The 19,397-nt window shown below is 40.2% G+C and overlaps 2 protein-coding genes and 1 long non-coding RNA gene across 4 annotated transcripts in view; 2 read left to right on the forward strand and 1 right to left on the reverse strand.

Moving 5' to 3' along the window:
* LOC127069737 (lachesin-like) overlaps positions 1 to 15,050 on the forward strand; it is a 52,002-nt gene extending 36,952 nt beyond the window's left edge. The window contains exons 3-9 of one of the 2 annotated variants that reach the window (XM_051007153.1): positions 647 to 932; positions 4,238 to 4,399; positions 10,406 to 10,555; positions 13,221 to 13,371; positions 13,564 to 13,712; positions 14,012 to 14,071; positions 14,280 to 15,050. In XM_051007153.1, coding sequence (XP_050863110.1) covers positions 647 to 932; positions 4,238 to 4,399; positions 10,406 to 10,555; positions 13,221 to 13,371; positions 13,564 to 13,712; positions 14,012 to 14,071; positions 14,280 to 14,404 — 1,083 coding nt within the window. In that variant the 3' untranslated portion in view covers positions 14,405 to 15,050. The remainder of the gene's footprint in view (positions 1 to 646; positions 933 to 4,237; positions 4,400 to 10,405; positions 10,556 to 13,220; positions 13,372 to 13,563; positions 13,713 to 14,011; positions 14,072 to 14,279) is intronic. The other variant, XM_051007154.1, reaches the window with a different exon arrangement.
* A 766-nt stretch (positions 15,051 to 15,816) lies between these two features.
* On the forward strand, positions 15,817 to 18,855 carry LOC127069731 (protein downstream neighbor of son homolog). The gene is made up of 7 exons (XM_051007119.1): positions 15,817 to 15,965; positions 16,138 to 16,768; positions 16,848 to 17,176; positions 17,248 to 17,438; positions 17,501 to 17,704; positions 17,785 to 17,971; positions 18,062 to 18,855. The coding sequence occupies exons 2-7, from the start codon at positions 16,164 to 16,166 to the stop codon at positions 18,235 to 18,237; spliced, it is 1,692 nt and encodes a 563-aa protein (XP_050863076.1). The 5' UTR covers positions 15,817 to 15,965; positions 16,138 to 16,163; the 3' UTR covers positions 18,238 to 18,855.
* The window catches only part of LOC127069746 (uncharacterized), a 2,556-nt gene continuing 1,508 nt past the window's right edge, over positions 18,350 to 19,397 (reverse strand). Inside the window, exons 1-2 of the long non-coding RNA XR_007783705.1 lie at positions 19,122 to 19,397; positions 18,350 to 19,029 (exon numbers count right to left, since the gene is read on the reverse strand). The exon at positions 19,122 to 19,397 is cut by the window's right edge and continues 1,508 nt beyond it. This is a non-coding gene — a long non-coding RNA (uncharacterized LOC127069746). The remainder of the gene's footprint in view (positions 19,030 to 19,121) is intronic.

Genomic DNA, 19,397 nt, shown 5'->3' on the forward strand with positions numbered 1-19,397 from the left:
TTTTTAACTCATTATTTCATTCTTTTGAATATACATTACGCGACTTCACATTAGCCACTTACGGTAACCCACGGATCTCGTACGCACGGGAACATTACAACGTAGCGACTGTACAATGTGTCGTACGAACGTAATACCGTCGCTTAAAATTTCTCATTGTAATATAATATAATACCGGCATACTGCAGTTTACTATTTACCGCAACGCGCGATGCAACGCACCATAGTCCAAAAGGCAAAGCATGGACGCGCGCGCGTACTGCATATACACGCCTATGAAAAAGAGGGGAGGAGAGTGAGAGAGAGAGAGAGAGAGAGAGAGAGGAATTCATGAAATGCAATGCATTCTACAACATTTCGACGAGCACGGTATACCACGTAGCGTCACTCTCTATGTACGAAAATGAGAAGAAAATAAATTACGTGTATAACGAAATAGAGACTATCCCGAGGTATACGTTAAAATGAAAGTAGCAGGTGGTTAGCAACAATTTTTCAGCGAATATTTGAATTTATAACATGTAAGGGTTACGCATTCGACGAACGAAAGGAATAGTTATTTATGTCACGATCGAAGAAAGCACGACGAAATTGGAGGAACAGCTAATTCGTTTCGGAATCAGAGAAACCCGATTGAATTTTACAGGTCGCATGGTTGCGAGCCTCCGACCAGACGGTTCTGACGGTCCACACGAGAACGGTGACGCACAATGCGCGTATCTCGGTCTCCTACGAGACCGGCAGTAATCCCGGCTCCGGTGCTACGTCCGGCGCCTTCGGTGTGACAGGAAGTAGCCAAGCTACGGAGGAAGTCGTCAACGGCACGTGGCGCTTGCACATTCGTCAGTTGAAGGAGTCCGACAGGGATTGCTACATGTGCCAGATCAACACCAGTCCGATGAAATCCGAGTTGGGTTGCGTCGACATACTCGGTGAGATCCTTTCATCCACTATTATTTTCTCTTTCCTTGTTTTTCCTTTTCGTTTTTCCAGTGTATTTTCTTTTTTTTTTTTTCTTTTCTATCATCGTAAAATTTTTGTTTGACGATATAGCGCGGATAAAATTTCCATCTCTAGCTTAATGAAAGCAAAAAATAAAACCTACCTACCATACACTATCTGTATATACGTTTCTCTTGTCGGGAAAAGAGGATTTCACTAGTTTTTTTTATCAAATCTGAAAAGCTCGGTCCAAGTTTCTCTTTTGGATACCAATCGATCGTTTCTTTTCCTATTTCCTTAATCCGTAACTTTTTGAACCAGTCGGATTTGGTAAGCGGAGCTTTCTGCGAAGTCGCTCGTCATCCGCGCCTTCTCTCGCTCTTTTAAGTCCTTTACGTTGAGCAAACATTTGCGCTCGCCGACGCGGTATGATCACCGTAAACTCTTTCTGACATTTCGAGCCTTTCACTCACAAAGGACTACTTACTTCTTTATCAAAAAGCTCTTCTTTCCTTTTAATATTTTTCTTTGCAATTACGAATCCATGTTGATAAGAAAGTCGCAATTCACGGCTCACCAATCTCGTTACGTATCCAAAGTTACGTGACCGTTTAAATTTGCCCTCCATGAGAGATCTAAATCTCTTTCTTTCTCTCTCTCTCTCCCCCTCCCCCTCCCCCTCTTTCTTGGCTAATTTATAACCCACGTTCGTACGATCTTTATATAACGTTAAAATAAGTGCTCTAACGATAGAGTAAAGAAACGTTTCCTTCGCGCAACGCGAAAGTGTGAAGAATTTAAGCGATCGCGTGCAAACTTTGCGGTAACTTTAACGCTTACGTATAAACCTTACATGGAGCGAGAAATGGTATGGTAATTCGACGATCAATTTTTCTACCGCGAATATGAGCGTAATTTGTTCGGCAGTGGTATGAAATCGTTACTTGGCTTTCACACGGATAATGGCTTACTATTGGCGACGTTGATTTATAGGCGGTTAACTCCTTTTAATGGATATCATTTCTGTTGATTATTGCTCCGTGGAATGAGCCATCGCCGATAGTTGGACAAAGTTTTCTAACAACGACGTAATTGTAAAATTCGTATAATTTCATATCGATGGATAACTCGAACGAATAATGATAGGAATGTCTCGCACTCGAAGTACGTAATCATCTAAAGTGAAAAAAGATCGTACACGTATAACGTTTTACTTTTTAAAATATCGAAGGTCATACTTAATACTTATTCATGACCCATAAGTAATAGCTCGAATTCAGAAGAGCGGGACGACGAGTCTATCTCGAATGGAAATAATCTCGTACACGAATAAATATATCGGGATATTAATTTTCCTTCGACTCGGAACGGTTCGTTGAGTCGACTCAAATCGACGCCGGTGACAGAGCAAATCATCGTGAATTTCAGAACGGTCGTCGTTTTCAAGAGAGGGGAAAATAATTTCTTCGTCGAGAGAACGGTGATTTCTCGGCTGAGAATTTAATAAATGCGATCGACAGAATTTCTTCTCTCTTTCTCTCTCTCTCTCTTTTTTTCATTCCTTTCTATTTCTTTTTTCTTTCCAAGAACGTTGCATTCGAGCAAGACGAGCGCATACGTAGGCCGACTTCTCTCGGTAAATTATTTCCTTTTATTGCCACCTGGGACGAGGAAATATTATATTTTTCTCGGAAGAAACGACGGAGAAATATTTTTCTTACGACGTCCCAACGCCCTGTACCCTCCAACGAGAGATTCTACTCTTCACCGAGTTCACATAATCGTTCGTTATGCATGAATATGCGTGAATGAGATGTGCGAGTCGTGCGCTCATCATTTTTCAACATTCTCTAATTTTTCATGATGATTTCTACTAGATTTATAAATATACCGTTATAAAGTTTATTATGAAAAAATTCGACGTAATTGATACGACTGTGAAAGAGAGATAAAAAGCGGATTCGATTCTCTCAGAAAATCGGTTATTGGATGATAATGCGCGAAGCGAACTTACCATTGCAAGTTCCATTAGCTTTTATGACGACGTACACAGATATGATTGAGAATCAGACGCGAAATAATGCACCTACTTTTCTCAATACCTTATTATCGCGAAAAAGCTGTGTCGCGGAGAAATGACTTCTCTATAAAATATCGTTATGATTAATGGCTCTGCTTTTTTCTACAGCCAATTGATTATCTCTTTTCTTTACGGGAACTTGATCGATCGCTGTCACGACCTCGAGGTTAGGGCCAGTGTAAATTTCCTGAATTTTAAGCTCGATTCTTTTCATTCGCGTGAATCTACTGGTCGGATGGTGGATGGTAGATGGTGGATGTACTTTTTGTTATGCAAAGGATAAAAAGTAGTATATTACTTTATTTTCTCTTTTTGCATCAACGCAAAAGAACGATGTATATCCACGTTTAGTTGGTCGTTGCGTTAGATCGACGTTATTAGTCGAAATAGAACAGAACATCGAATTAGAACAGATGAGTATTCATCGTGTGACTTAGCCAAGATGTTCTGCGCTTTCTCGATCTTCTTACATTACGTTAAACCAACGATCATGGTCAACGGTGATAATTATTACGATCTGGGCTCGTCTTAGCCATTAACTCTTGCCTCTCCACTTCATCTTTATCTCCGACGAACCTGAATCGAGTCTAATTATACCAGACTACATATTAACGACTATCTCATTACGAAGTTCCTTCTCGAAAGCCGACGGCTTGTAAGGGTTTACTTTCGCTCTCTCTCTCTCTTTCTCTCTCGTCCTTACCTACTCTCAAAACTTTATTAAAGTACCTCTCATTTTTCCGGCTCATGGTTTCGCCCCAACAGATAAATAATGAAAAGATATACAAGAACTTTTTGAAGATACTATCATTATGATAGCGATACGGAGAGAGCGTGACGAAGCTATTTCGGAAATAGCCAGCCATCGTTAATTCATTTTTCGCGAACAAAAATCGATCGGACGCTTCCCGGCCCGTAAGTTCGGTTAACGTCCTACATTTTGTGTAATCAATCATCTCGGGCAGTAGACACTGACCCCGCGTGTTCTTCGCGTGGGTAAATTACGGCATGTAACAACGAGAAGAAAACGAAGGAAAAACAGAAACAAAGAGAGAAAGAGAGACAGAGGGAGACGGAGGAAAAAGAAGGAAGGCAAGAAAAAATAAAAGAAAAAGAAGAGGGTCCACGAAAAATATTGCTTTCGCATATAAGCTTTTTGCTCGTCCCTCTTCCTCCCTACGAGTTATTAAAAAATAATTCTTCTCTTTATTACAGTTCCACCGGACATAGTATACGGAGGTGAGACCACGGCGGATCTAGCAGTTTCGGAGGGTGACAACGCGACCTTGAGCTGCAGAGCGACCGGCCGACCAACTCCAAGAGTGTCATGGCGACGAGAGGACGGCGACACCATTTTCATAAGGGCCTCTTCTACCGGTATATAATGACACTATAAACCTCGAGAATATTTTCTCGTGACTCAACCGGGCCTTTTTTTCTTTCTCCTTTTTCTCGTCCTTCTTGCTTTTCTTCTTCGTGTCACAAGAGAGTCGCAGAAACGAGGCGAAGGTTTAATTTTGTTTGCCTTGGCTTACCGCCTTACCGCCTTTGCGAAACCGTCTTTTCCTCTCGTGGTCCAGACCATCGTCTTACTTCTCCTTTATTTCTCGTCTCTCGTTCCAACGTTTCTACTCTATTCTTACGTTTATTTCCTTTATTTCGTAACGATCGCATGCTTTCTCTGTGCTCAACGCGTAGATCTCTTCCCTAGCACGAGCACAAAGCGCGACGACGTATTTATTCTCGTTCATATTAAAGCTCTCTCTCTTTCTCTCTCTCTCTCGCTCTCTCGCTCTCTCGCTCTCTCGTGATTTCTTTCTCCTCTTTTGCACGTCCGTACGCCGTGCTTCTTCGATATCGAATTTTCGATATATTAGGTAGTTGCGCTCTCGCCGATGCGCTTCGTTCGGATATTTAATTTTTATTCGTACGAAGAGGCGATAATCGTTTATTTGGTTTAGAAAAGTTTAACGTGGTCGATAGAGATCGTAGCTCGTGCAGTAATTAAGGAAAATACGATAGATATGTATCGTGTAGGAATGCAATAGAATTAATTTAAAAACGATATAACACTCAAATACTTAAAACTTTTCGAGGTTCGAGCTTATTGATTAGCTTTAAAAAAAGAAATCTCTCGCTTTTTGATTCGATATAACTACATCGGACACGTAATATTTAGTGGATATCAGTCATCAACAATGAACTTGTTATCAGATATTTTATTCATATTCTGAAAGCAGAACATTTTTTTACATCGAACGTAGCTCGCATTAACAAAGACTCGCCTCTTTTCCCCCAGCTATTTTCCATATTTCCTCGATATCGAGACTTTGACGTAAATCGAGTTTCATCGAGAAAGGCAACTCTTTACAGGCGGATATTCGGAGCTGCCTTTATGCTCACGTTCGATAGCCGTTTATTTACAACTATAATACATATTTCTTTGAAAAGTTTTCGCGGCTTCAGGAATGCATCGTGAATGTTTTTAGTAGTCGAGAACCTATTTCGAGGAAGAATATACGCTTTCTCGGTAGTTGCAATGAGAAGCAATAATGTCCCTTGGAACATTCTTCTCACTTTTTTCTATTTTTTCTTGTTCACGTAGAAAAAGAAAAAAGAAAAAAGGAGAGTAACGGAACGCGTCCAAACACCGAGCTTTATTATTATAACATTTTTAACCGTACATGAAAGAAGATTCTGGCTCGCGTAGGCACCGTAAAGAACCGTCCGGGTAGCCAAAATATTAAGCGTTCGTGCAAGGATCCAGCGATATTAATAGGCTAATTAGTCGATAGGCCTCGAGAGAATCGATGGGAAGCAGGTGTGTAAGGAATACGCTTTCACGCATCGCATGCATTCCGTACGAGTCTTTTCAAGATCGAGTCAGCGACTTTGAGTTCTATAATCTTTCCCTCTCCAGTCGTTGCGGAGAATCCCTTTCATCTAACGCTTGGCTTTACCAAGTATACCGGTTCAATGTCGATAACGTATTCTTCTGTGTGAACATCGTTGCATAAGCATCTATCGATCGAAGCACGGGATCCGTTCGTTTTTCTTCTCCCGATGTTTCTTCTCTCTTCCTTTAATCAGAAAAAAAGAAAACAAAACGCATTCTATCTCAAAGCTCGATCGAGAGTCGTTCGTCGAATATAAAAATTGTTTTCCCGAGTCGATTGACTGTCACCTGTCGAATTATTTTTTCCGCGAGATGCGCCGCCTCCTTTCCGGAACGGCAAAATGGATGGAATAAGAAAGGTGGAAAGAAATGGGGAAAGAAGTAAACAACTGAACAAGGAAAACAAGCTTTTGTGAAGTAATTAAAAATATCAACAAATCTGACCGAGTTTCGTCGTTCCAATATGGTTCGGTCAATACCTCGATAATACTACGGTAACGCTTCGGTAACGCTCGTTAATTATTTTTTTAGCTCGTTCATCGCGATATATTCGTTCGAACGAATTCGAAACAGGCTCGCTCGTTCGCTCGTGCGGCAACAAAGTGTAACGAGGATAAATAAAAGTAGAGGAGGGAGAGAAAAATAAGGAAAGAAAGAAAAAAGAAAAGTACGAAGGAGAGTTTGCGTCTGGAAATATAACGATGCAGCACCAGTCGGGTGGTCACCTTCTTTATTTCTCGACATTTTATTACGTCTCGCTGACCCATCGCGAAAACGTTGCCTTCAACCCGAAAGTACCTGTTTCTTTCTTTCTAACAGCTACGTACATACGTACACCTTCCTTTTTTTCTATCAGACAAATTGGATAATTGGATGATACTTGTTTATACGAAGTGGAGAAATGTGCGCGCTTATTTCTGTATGAGCGTAAGTTCATAGCGACTGAAAAAAAGAGAAAAAGGAAATGGAGAGAGAAGCTAATTAGCGCCGTGAAATGTGGCACGCGGGACGTATGTAAATTAGAAGCGAAAACAGTTTTCTTTCAAGAATAGCTTACATTCGAATAATGGCCTTTCCGAATAATCAAAAACTTTACTCGACGCCTCGTCTCGCTTAGTTAAGAACAGTTTTGAATAATTCAATTGCACTTGAATGTGACACCGTCGGAAAAGTCAACGACGAATGCTCGCTCGTGTCAGTGTATCGCGTAAATTGAAGATACGTGGATCGTCTCGGAGCGATTTGCGTTACGATAAGACGTTTTACGATTTTGATAAGGGATCGGCTTGAGAAGTTTCGCACGAACGATATCTCTTCCATTCTTTCCTTTCTGTATTCTTTTCTTTTTTACCTGTTCGTTTTAAGTAACGGTTAGAGAAAGAAAAGAATTTCTTCGAAATGTTGCAGAATTTGTCGGCTCTTTCGTTGCCCGATCGTTCGTTAAGTAAACGTTTTATTATTGGAACAAAAAATCTAACGGCGCAAAATTTGTCGTAAGCCAATATTTTTCTTTTCGAAAGAAATGCTAGGAGAAAAAATGTAGCCATTATCGCTTCCATCAACGTAACTCGTAACGATTTATCGTCGTTCATTGAACATTTATATCGCTCGCCATGCTTCGAGTTCTGGACTGCTCGGAAAGGGAGAACGTCTGCGTTGAACAGCCGATATAAACTCCGTACTTGCCGCGATAAACGCAAAACCACGGACGTACGTCGTTTCAACTTTTTATCGCCTTAGGTAGATACTTTGTGCTTCCTGGCAAAACTAGGGGAACTTTCCGAAAATTATCTCGATTCCTTTATATCGTTCTTCCACCTTTGCGTGGGATTCTCGAAGACGAACGATCGTAAATCTTTCGCGAGGAGAGATGGAAAATCCGCTGGAACGAAGCCTATTGCTACGCATTTTCAAGTATTAGAGGAGCGTAATTAGAAAGGAAGGAAAACGTTTCCCGGCGTAGGACGTCGAAGAGCGAGGAAAATTCTTCGTCTTCCATTCCCAGACGCACACGCTCGGTGCGTCTAACTCTCATCGTCGTAAGCGCGAAAAGAATTTACAAGAATTGAAGTACCGAGGGAAAAAGAGTGAAAGAGGAACGTCGGAGGAGAATCAACGGTCGGTTATCGACGGGTCTTCTTTGCGCGATGTTCCAGTGCCAAGAAAGACTCGCGAGTCAGGTAGGTGCAAAGTCGAGAGGCAGAGCATTTTCGAACGTGAGTACACAGATTGGATGTAAGAACAGAGAGGAGTGGGTATAACGAGGAAGGTCGTTGAATCAAGTTCCACTTCTTGAACTCTCTCTTCGAAGACGGTTGGTTGGTGGGCTTACGTGGAAGGAGAATAGAAGGGGGAAGGTGCTGGATGATGTTCAAGCGTGTGGTAGTACGCCGTTCGAAGGAGAAACAGAAGGGAGAGAATCCTCTTGATGGTACTTGTAGCCCAGTGTGTACGAACGTCTACCGCGGCTTCGGGCTGTGTCTTGAAAAGTAGAACTAGCTCGTGTGTTGGTGTGTACGAGCTAAAACGTGTAACAATAAGACGCAAAGAAGAAGGTGCACATACATAGGCGAACGCAACGATAGTTGCTACGAAGATAGTTGCTCGAGTTGGCAAAACTTTGGCCGACGTAGTTTTCCCTTAACCCGTCTTTCTGTCTCTCTCTCTCTCTCTCTCCCCAATCCCTCTCTTTTCTTGCAGCTAAAGTATTTTTCAGTACGGCCTTATCAACGTTTTCCTTTCAAAGGATGAAACCACAGATGGCAAAACCAACGATGCCTCCTTATTCACTCTCCTTCTCTCCCTCTCTATCTACTCTGTCTCCCTCTCGCGCCTAAGTTTTGCGCGCGCGCGCGCGAGTAAGCTTCTCCTCTACCCTACACCGTCTTTCTTACGAGCTCGGCAAACTCGTTAGCGCTCGCTCACTTAGCGAACTCGTTAGAGCTGCCTAAGTAGTGAATTAAGCATATATCTTTCTCGTCTCTTCTTCTTTCGCTTCTAGTGTTTGCGCGTTTAGTTTTGCTCCTGGTACTCTGCTTCCTGCTCCTTCTTCTTCGTCTTCGTCTTCGACTTTACTTTTTAGCTTTTCGAAACTTCAGATTTGCTGTATCGAACCAGTTCTGTTAGTTATCGAGGAAGATTCCTTTTCAATGCGTTCGCACTCTTTTCTATGTTTCTAAATACGTGTGTACGAAAAAAGGTTCGAACCGTACAAGAATCATTAGGTTTTACTACGGATAAAAATTTCATCATGGCGTCACACGTTTTTGTTGCTCTCGACAGATCGCAACACTTCCTTTTTTCACGCGTAAACGTTTCCGTCTAATTTCGTATGCATTCAGCCTTAATGAGAGCAAAATCGGATAATGATAGCTTGCAAACAGATTGAATTTTTCATCGGTTCAACGAGGTATATCGAAATGGCTACATTTACTGCAATCATTTCCGTATTCGCGTCGATGCGACGTTAAATCGGTGCGAATCGATGCCACGACGCTTTATCGTTATTAATTCCTCTTTTAACGCGCGTTATCGTCGAATTTCGAAAACGCACGAGCGCCGAAGATCAAAGCCGATTTATCGATATTTTTCACCATTTTTTCTACTCGTTCCTCCGTTTCTCGCTAATTGATCAACGCACATAGAGGCACTTAACGCGAAAAGAATTAATACAAAAACGGCATAATCGTGCGATCGCTCACCGATATAGTTACCGTCGTGTACTTTAGTCGCTCAACGCGTTAACGTATTCCGTTTCGCGGCTAACGTATCCGGTCGAGTCTCTTACATTACCGAGAGAACGTTTATATCTACGTTCCATGGGGAAGTTGAAAGTTGGGCCAATTACAACGAGATGCCTCGAGGCCTTTATCCCGCTTCATCTTGGCGGTCTTTGAAGCTCGTAATATCTTATACCGTAACGAAAAAATATTCAGAACATACGACAGCGAGAGAAGTCGTACGTCATTTTAACTATCTATCTCTCGATGACTCCGGTTATCGTTAAATGAAATCGACCTATGCGCTCGAACGTCCTTGAATTAAATTCTTTATCGATTATGAAGCTTTAATCAAGAGAGCAATAAAAAATGAATCGCGCGTATGCAGCTCGAAGGCTTACGTGACATTAAAATGAAAGGAAAGGAAAAAAAAAGAACAGATCGTCGGAAGGTTCCAAGCGATTTCTCTAAATCTATTCGATCTTTCGACTAGTAACCGAGATACTCCGAGTAGTAACAAGTTACGTGACTAGTCAAATGTATCTCTATCTTATCGGTGATAGAGAGTTCGAAGAGAGTAAGAGAAAAAAGGGGTTACGCTCGATCGATGCAAAGGTAGGAACACGAACGAGGAAGGAAAAGAAGAAGGAAGAAATGGTAAAAGATGAGAATAAGGGGTTGGTTTTGGAATGGTAGAGAAGGGACTGGTATTAAAGACGAAAGGTAGGAAATACGACGCGACAGTAACGTTTTCTTACGTGCGCGCAGGTGGAAGCACTTTCGAGAAGCACGAGAACTACAACGGTTCCCTCCTGCAATTCCATCGCGTCGAGAGACGACAAATGGGGGTGTATCTCTGCATCGCCAGCAACGACGTGCCGCCGGCCGTTAGCAAGCGAGTGACGCTCGCCGTGAATTGTAAGTTCCCGTTCCTTTCTTCTCTCTGATTTCCGATCGTGACCTCTCTTTTCTACCGCGAACTTTCTACTTACGGACGTATGTACCTACAAGCCTATGTATGTACTTACCTACGTACGAGAAGAACGAATCGTCCTCCTACAATCGTTGCTTTGTGTTTGGATTGCGTGGGTGTTTCTGTGTATATTTGTGTGTGACGTAACGACCTGGCACTGCGGAGACGACGCGTCGAAAGGTGGAAGACGCTGACCGTCGACTTCGACCAAACTCAATCCCACCCCTTTCCTCCCTCTTACCCTTTATCCTGCGATCTCTTTATCGATCACTTGCAATTCTTTCCTTTTCTTTTCCATCTTTTTTCCTCTAATGCTGCCTTTGAAATTTCTCTCTCTCTCTCTCTCTCTCTCTCTCTCTCTGTGTGTGTCTCTCTTCAACGTTAAACTTTGACGTTGAATTAATCCCATCGTATGCGGGCTTCCGCTGTTAGGTACAAAGCTCAGCTATTAATTACGCTACTGTCATTTTCATAATTGCGATACTTCCGGTTCATTGTTCCGATCGCAAAAAGATATAACGGGACTTTGTCGCGCGAAGAGAAGTTTCTCCAACTACGGAGAACATTCGCTGATAATACTAATATGTGCTTTAACAAAGTACATATCTTTATCTTCGTTCTTTTCTGTTTTCCAGGAGATAAACGGAGAAACTACAATCGTAAGATAGAGAGAAAGAAAGAGAAATCGATTTGTTCTCCTCCGGTTACTGTTCTCCAGAGTACGAGAAAACAAGAACGGTTTGTTTGCGACTTCACCCTGAAATTTTAGATATTACCCTGGATAACTAAGTTTGCGACGGAGAAACACGGTTTATGGGTTCGTCAAGTTTAGTAGGAAGTCGTCTTACGTACTTACTATCTCTCCCAAGGTTGTTTCATTTCCTCGGTTACGATCGACTTTCTCACATTGGTTTCGTGAAAATCCTTTTTAAATATTCTATACTTTCTCGATCGATAATATCATCAATGCAACGAGTTAAGCTTTCGAGATACCTACCGTTGGATCTTTGCTTCCCTTTATTACGATCAGTATTCCACGTATTTCGTTGAATTTTTCTACCCTTTTACAAAGTCGTTTCAACGACACCTTGTATGTTAATTTGTATGAAAATATCTAACGAAAACCATTGGAGTTAACGAAGGAGATAGAAATTGATTGTTTTTTTTTTTCTTTTGCTAAAAACATTATGAATATGAAACCATGCGTATCTCGTCAACGGGATCTTTCGTGAACTCGCAAAATTTGATAGAGAAGCTGATTTCGGAGGGTTTAAAACGGACGAGGAAGTAAATCGATTGCGTCGGCGAGTCGCTTCAATGCGGACTTCGAAACGACTGTTCCGAGAACACAATAATTCTCTCTCTTTCTCTTTCTTTGCCTCTACGTTTCTCTTTCGCGTATTCATTTCTATATATTTCCCTTTTACCTGTGCGGTCCTTCGTTTCCAGAGCCAGTTTTGTTTCCCATTAAGGTACTGCGACGAGAAATAGCAATGTGCGTAATTAAATTGGTTGCTTCGAGTATGATTAGAAGAAAATATAGAACGTCTCCTCTCTCTCTCTCTCTCTCTCTCTCGCCCGCCCTCTTTCCCTCCACCCCTTTACCTTTATCTCTTTGATATTACTAGTGAATTAAACATGGAATTGGAGTGCACTCCTAGCGCCGAAATAAGCTCCATCTTTAGTTTATGGAAATACAAACGAACATCTTCAAACTTCGTATAACCTGATAGTACTTTTGATATCTTACATGATTAATTTCAACCCCAACTCGTGCCATTTGAACGGAATCGGAGATCATAATTCTAAATACTCAGTCTTTGAAAGTCATGAATATTAGACATTTAATATATTCGTATAAAGAATTCGATAATCGTTTTAACGTATTCATTGACACGAGTTATCGACGTACCTGAAATATTTTTATAAAATTTTTTTTTCAGAAATATTTTTTCGTTAGAAAAAGGATAAACCATAGAAAAAAAATTATTTATTGGTTTCGATCGAACGCGTAACAACAACACAAGTTCCTCTCTGAATTATATTCTTGTTGTATTAAATGTGGACGGTACATAAATCAAATATCGAAACGATCATGTTACTTTCTCGTGGACATTTCCTAAATATTCTGTGCACTCGTGTATTATATCACACACACACACATATATATATATATATATACACATATGTAATATCGTTGCGGCGCGTGGAACAACGATGAACGATGCGAATTATTCGGAAAGTTCTCAAACCTACCCGGTGAGAGAGAATACTTGTACCCTGGGAAAATTCGAGTTTGACACAGTCAAAAGCGTATTAACGTCCATCGCATGTCTTCTATCTTATCTCTTTGGATTTACGTTTCGCGTTAGTAACTTCTCTATCTGTAAATGGATGTGTATCTACCTACGGTACTCCTTTCGAACGGATCATGCATATTTACGAGATAAAATCTCGATTGGCATAATAATCGTCGGATAATCTTACCTCGTGATATTTATGATTCAAGAGGTAAACCGATACAGTCTAGGTGGATCGTCGAAATTAAACAAGAAACGAATACGGCTACGCGCATGATATTATTTAATCGTATTTATCTAATTTTCTTAGTCGCACCCACCGTGACGGTACCCAATCAGCTACTAGGCGCACCTTTGGGCACCGAGGTAACATTGAAGTGTTACGTCGAGGCTTTCCCAAACACGATTAATTATTGGGTGAAAAATCATCGTGGGACGAACGATGAGATGCTGCTAGAGGGGTGAGACCGTCTATTACTTTCTTGTCACTTCGATCCGACGTAGGAAAAAGTAAATCTTCCTTTTCTTTTTCCTTGGCTTTATTAAACGCACTTTAGATTATTCTTTGTTAATTATTTTGCTTCATCAGTCTTCGTTAGAGAATCATTTTAATGGAGCTTTAGCGTAGTAATCCATTGTTCGTTCTAATACAGACCGAAGTACAGCGTTCGCGAGGAACGATCGGGTTATAAAGTCCTAATGGAGTTGGCGATCAAAGGATTCACGGAACAGGATGTGGGCAGCTACAAATGCATCTCTACCAACAGTCTTGGCCGGGCCGATGGTACCTTAAGATTGTACGGTATGTTAGATAAAAGGATTGGAACGTCAAAGAATCTTTCATCGAGTGACTCTAAAAGAATTCGGAAAACGTAAAGTAATGAGAGACGTTATCTTCGTAAAATCGAGATAAGTAATTAAAATTGTTCGAAGGACAGCGGCTGTTAGTTTTTATAACGATAGCGGTTTTCAATGTACGTACATATTTACTCGTCGAAAAGTTCACGAGGGCCATTAAAAAGAACGAAAATCGTCTTCTTACGCCTAGCACAAGCACGTAGTCGATATATCGACATAACGCTTATCCCTCGACTGTTACAGAGATCAAAATCGGCTTTGACAGAACGTCTCGTGGGAAGGACCACGTGTCTATCATAGGCGGTGAGTGGATTACGCGATGTCACTGTCGATATCGTCCTATTTTTATCCTACATTTAATTCTATCGTATATTCGTATAACGTATTTTACATTTAAATGCACGAAGATAATACTCACACTTGGTTTGTCAAGAAAGAGCGACGATTATTTAATTTTTTATTATTATCAAAGACGAAGAAATAGTTACAGACGAAATTTATCATCTTTCAGGTTTAGCAGAAGCCGCTCAGAGTTCCGGTGCAAGCAATGCCGGTGGAAGAGCTCCGGGATACACTAGCAGCTTGTCGCATATTCTGTCGATGTTTCTCTTCATACCAGTACTCTGGCCACGGTGAAGAAGGCATCCCTTCCTGTTCACTGCAAAGTTGCTGAGTACCGGATGATTGTGTGCCAAAAAGAGGTTTCTCGAAAGGGCGAAAAATACGCGAAAGTGTCGTTCGAGCACGAGGAGTATGCGTGCGCGCGCGCGCGTATGTGTGTGTGTGTGTATATGTATGTATGTGTGCATATTTGTATGATGTAAAAGAAAAAAAACAAGAAGGAGCGAGGAAACGCGAAGAATGTGAGAGAAAGAGAGAGCGAGAGAGGAGAGAGAGAGAGAGAGAGAGAGAGAGAGAGAAAGTAAGAATAAGAAAGGCTCTTCCTATCTTCCTTTTCCTACTCCCACGCGCCGAACGAGGAATCTTAGATCAATGGATGTTTGTCAGTGTACGCGTTTCGACGTAGATTTGCAAATCGCCAAAAATCAATGAGAAGATCGCGATAAGCGATGATAAGCTATATAGCTCTCGTGGGAGGGAGAGAAAACTCGCCGCCAAAAAAGGGATCGTGCGATCATGCTTGGTCCTTTTTAATCATGCTTAAATACACAAATTGTCGATAATAATTAAACGATCATTTTGTCATTGATATAAGCGCTGGGGACGTTTTAGACGTCTCGAAAATCGATGTTTCGAAATAAAAAAGAAAAGAAAAAATAAACCATCGTCGAATGTTACTACGTTTTCCACGTCCTTTGAATTAGCTCTCCGATAGAATTTTCAACTTTTCGACATTGTTCAACGTTAGTCGAGAGAAGTAAGTGCTCGGAGCGAATGTTTTATAGCTCGGTACTCGTCCACGCTAATTCTCACACAATTAGCGAAGATCCGATGGTACATCGAACATTTCACTTTAATGAAAAGTACATACAAACGTTTTTAACTCGGCCAATCAAGATTTACGATCTACAGTGATAAATGACATATTATGTGCGAGTTCAGGAAGTAATGCCATTCGCGAACATAAAGCTTTTTGCTATCCGTTTCGTTCATCCGCCTATCGTGCGCGTAATCGTACAATCGCATAAATTTCTTCTCATAATTGAAGCCATACCAAATCCTAATATGTGCCTCCAGACGTTTCATGCAGAAATTGAGTTATGAAAATCGAACGGTTATGAAACATATACAATGTAAGTGAAATAATATTAACGTTTCTTTTTTTTCTTTAACGCGATAGTAATAACAAAGCAAAAAGTCCATTCCCATTTATTTAGTAGTATTTTTCTTAATTAATTGAACTTACTATTTATCGCATTGTTCAATTTGAGTTTTAATGGATAAATTAAATGCGCTTATATATATGTTATTTTTGCTTCATCTTGTACTTACACGGTGGATAATTGAATGAACGCGCGCGATTAGTATCGATTTTTTTCTTTCGATAGTCTACGATGCGCTACAAGCGCGTCGCGAAAGCTTTGACGTCCATTGCGCATGCTTATCACAAGACAATATGTCCGCGATATCAGCTGTCCGTGAGGTCTTTCTTTGGCGTCTGGAACATACGTAGTAATATCTTACAACAGGATTTAGAAGCAATCATCATCCTACTGACGAATCTTTTAATTAATTGGTACGTAATAATAATATAATCTACCTTTACTATTCCACGTACATACGTCTCCAACATGTGTATTAAGTTTCCTGTATTTAACTTAACCTCACAATCTAAACATTCGATTTCAAATTCCATTTATAATTTATCTTGGATAAGTGTGTAACAAAATATTTTCTTTGTATAATAGCATGACACAGATAACCAAATTTACCAATGGAGAATGTGGAAAGTTCAAACGCGTTAGAATGGAAACTTCCCGATCAAGTGATGCAGCTGCATCGTTTACAAGTGAAAAAACGTGCTTTGCAAGCACGTATGAATAGAGTACGTAATACCGATAAAGGATCATCGCTCTTAAGTAATTCCTCTGATAACGATAATTTTAATTTAAAACAACAAACGTCCCTAAAACGTAAGAATCCTTTTGCGAAAGACGACGCGAACAAAGTGGAAAAGAATACGACGCTGACAGATCTAGAAAACAGCAATGACAATACTTTGTACGAGTTGTTAAATATTAGCGTTAAGAGACAAAAAACAGTTGAGAATACCACGCCAGCTAGTTCTTTGAATTTTACCAGCGTCCTAGCCCAGCTAGAAAATAATGCATGCGTGTCGGAGATAGAAGTTCCAAAAGGTGAAAAGTATGTACCCATCGATTGGACGTTGAAAACTAAAATGAGATTTATGTCTCCAAAGCCGTTTCCATGGAACAGTAAATTGAAAACGAGCGAAGAAGCTTCTGGTACTACCAGTTTTGTAAGGTGCTTAGATATTGGACAAAAGGAGACTACTTTGGACACTAGTCCAAATGCAAGGTGAGCTTTTCTTTGTTACAAAAGCTTCACACCACGTTCCATTTTTATGCCATTCAATTATTCAAAACTTTTTTACTAGATTTCACCAATGTTGCTTGGTATGGCAACATCCGTCATTACCATGGTTAGAGTTATTCCCTCGCTCTGCTGGCAAAGTGAGTGCAAGTCTAGGAAGCAATTCTGCGATAGCAAACAATCAACTGATAAGAGACGCTTTATACAGAGAATGGTGCGATAGTTTCAGATCACTTTTTCATTTGTTGCGTGCACGGCAGTGTCCTTATTTTTATGTCTGTACGAATAATTTCACCGTTCTCTTTCGTGCTGCTGGAATATGCGGTCTGTCCGAAATGCATGCCTTGTTAACACCTACAACGCGTGGTTTCCGACAGGCTTTAAAACAAGAAGGTATACAAATTTATAAACATAATTTACATTTAGACATAATAGAATCGTTCATGCGCGATAATCGTTTTTAGAGATCGAGTATACTATGCCATTAAAGATAGACTATAAAAGGCCATCGGATCCGACCGATTCTGGGTGTGAAACTTTGGACTCTAATTCTTCAGTCTTGATCCCTAATGAAGAAGAAGACGAAGCGCAAGATAAATGGTTGCAAAGCCTTGGCGTAGAAAATTCTGAGATTCGAAAAATTAATAGTTCTCAGGTACATGTCACATTATGACGTATATTGGACCTTCATTTTCTCTAACGTGTTCATCGTCATAGGCGAGAATGATTTTAGAGAAGGAAAGCGAAATGGATAGTATGAAACAGTCGCTCGTTTTTGTCAAAGGTGTAGAAGCACAAGCTTTATTCAATTTGTTGATTAATTGTAAGTCAGCCATAACGACAACCGGTGCATTAGCTGGTGTTCCCCCGACTCTGCTAGCACCTACGGCGTTTCATGGAGCTACTCTAAAACCATTGAAGGTATCAATTACTTTTAATCTTTTTTTTTACATTCTTAAATATTACATGTCAAGTATCCGTTTTTTTTTTTTTCCATAAAGGTTAAAGAAAGCATAGTTAGAGTGGATAAGGATAGATTTCATTCTTTGGAATTGAAGGGTCCTCTTTTACCTCACATATTACCTTCTCTTTGCGATATGATGAAATCGAGTCAATTAGAGGAGTTTTCGGTTAGTTGTGCTCATTTAACAACGACCACGTCGTTTTCAGCTGCAAAACACGGTCTAGGTAAGTAGCTCCGTTATAAATCGAGTTTAATGTATCGACATTATTATAAAAAAGAAAAAAAAAACAAAAATTTCCACCCTACACTCGTAGAACGAATAGAAACCGAGGATGCGGCGAAGATTCAACAAAATGTATTCGGACAAGAAAACTTGAGCGATTGTGGATTTAATAATATTTTGTTGCGACATTTCTGTAACCCAGATCCCGCAAAAATCGAAGTCGTTGAAGGGCTTAAGTATTCTAACGGCTTGTACACATTGTCGTAATAATTACCGACGATGCTCGATAGCGAGGAAAATTCGTCGAAAGAAGAATTTTTTAATGCGTTTATTTATAGTTGTTAATTATACGACAGGTTGTTTTAATTATCATTGTGACTTACGGTATCGACAATAATTATTGCGATATCATTTATTTAAGAGACGTTATTATTTCTTACGAGACAATTTACTGATAGTTTTAAATAAATTCGACAATAAGTGCCTTGTAAAATATATCCATATAGGTGTCTACGCGAGTAATTTTTACCGAAGGTAGTATATCGCTTTTTTGTTAGATTGTAAGACTACGGGCCCTAGTCAAATACACGTATAATAGATATTTTAATTTGAAACTTTAAGATATTATTCATTTGCATTCGATAAAGGCCTGTACCCTAGTTCGCAGATATCTTATCACGAATGAGTCACGCAACTCAATCTCTCTACTATCACACTTTATTTTAAGTCATTCCAATGCAATTATTTAAAACTTATTTATTACTTCGTTTAGACTATGAATACGCATGTCTAAGAAAAAAACAACAAAAAAAGAAGGAACAATAAAAGAAAACTAGTTACGTTCGTCGATTAAACGAATAATAAATAAACTATTGTTTTTAAAGACGCCTACAGCGAGCTCTTTTTCTTTTAATCGCTATTAGCGATTTGATCGTGCTCCCAAGAAACAAAATACATTATATATACGATGGAATCATTTTAAAAAAATGGATGCTCCGCTAATATTGAATTTTTGAAGGCAGAAGTAACCATAGGTGGGGTCCGCAGATTGAACCGCCCCTAAAAATAACAAATCGATATTCCCTCGTTGCCCCCAAACCGGTCGCTCGGTCACCTCGTGCGCGAAAAATCAATTTATCTGTTATACGTACGCAGTGCTTTTTTACGAGTACGAGCCAAGGATTTCTACGTAAAACTCCCTTTTCTTCCGTCATCGAACGCATTACGTTCCCATCTCGTTCGTGTCTTTACATTGACCTTAATCAGGAACTCTCGATAACAAGTGGGCGGTTAAACGAAGGCGAACTTGACGAAACCTTCTCTTTGACTTGGCAATATGTCTCGTTATTCGAGATATTTTTACCGTAGAAAGATTTCAACAATCAACGAATCGCTCGTTACGAGTCTCGGTTAAATTTGTTTTCGTT

The sequence above is a fragment of the Vespula vulgaris genome, chromosome 16, assembly GCF_905475345.1.
Source record: "Vespula vulgaris chromosome 16, iyVesVulg1.1, whole genome shotgun sequence".
NCBI classification, from domain to species: domain Eukaryota; kingdom Metazoa; phylum Arthropoda; class Insecta; order Hymenoptera; family Vespidae; genus Vespula; species Vespula vulgaris.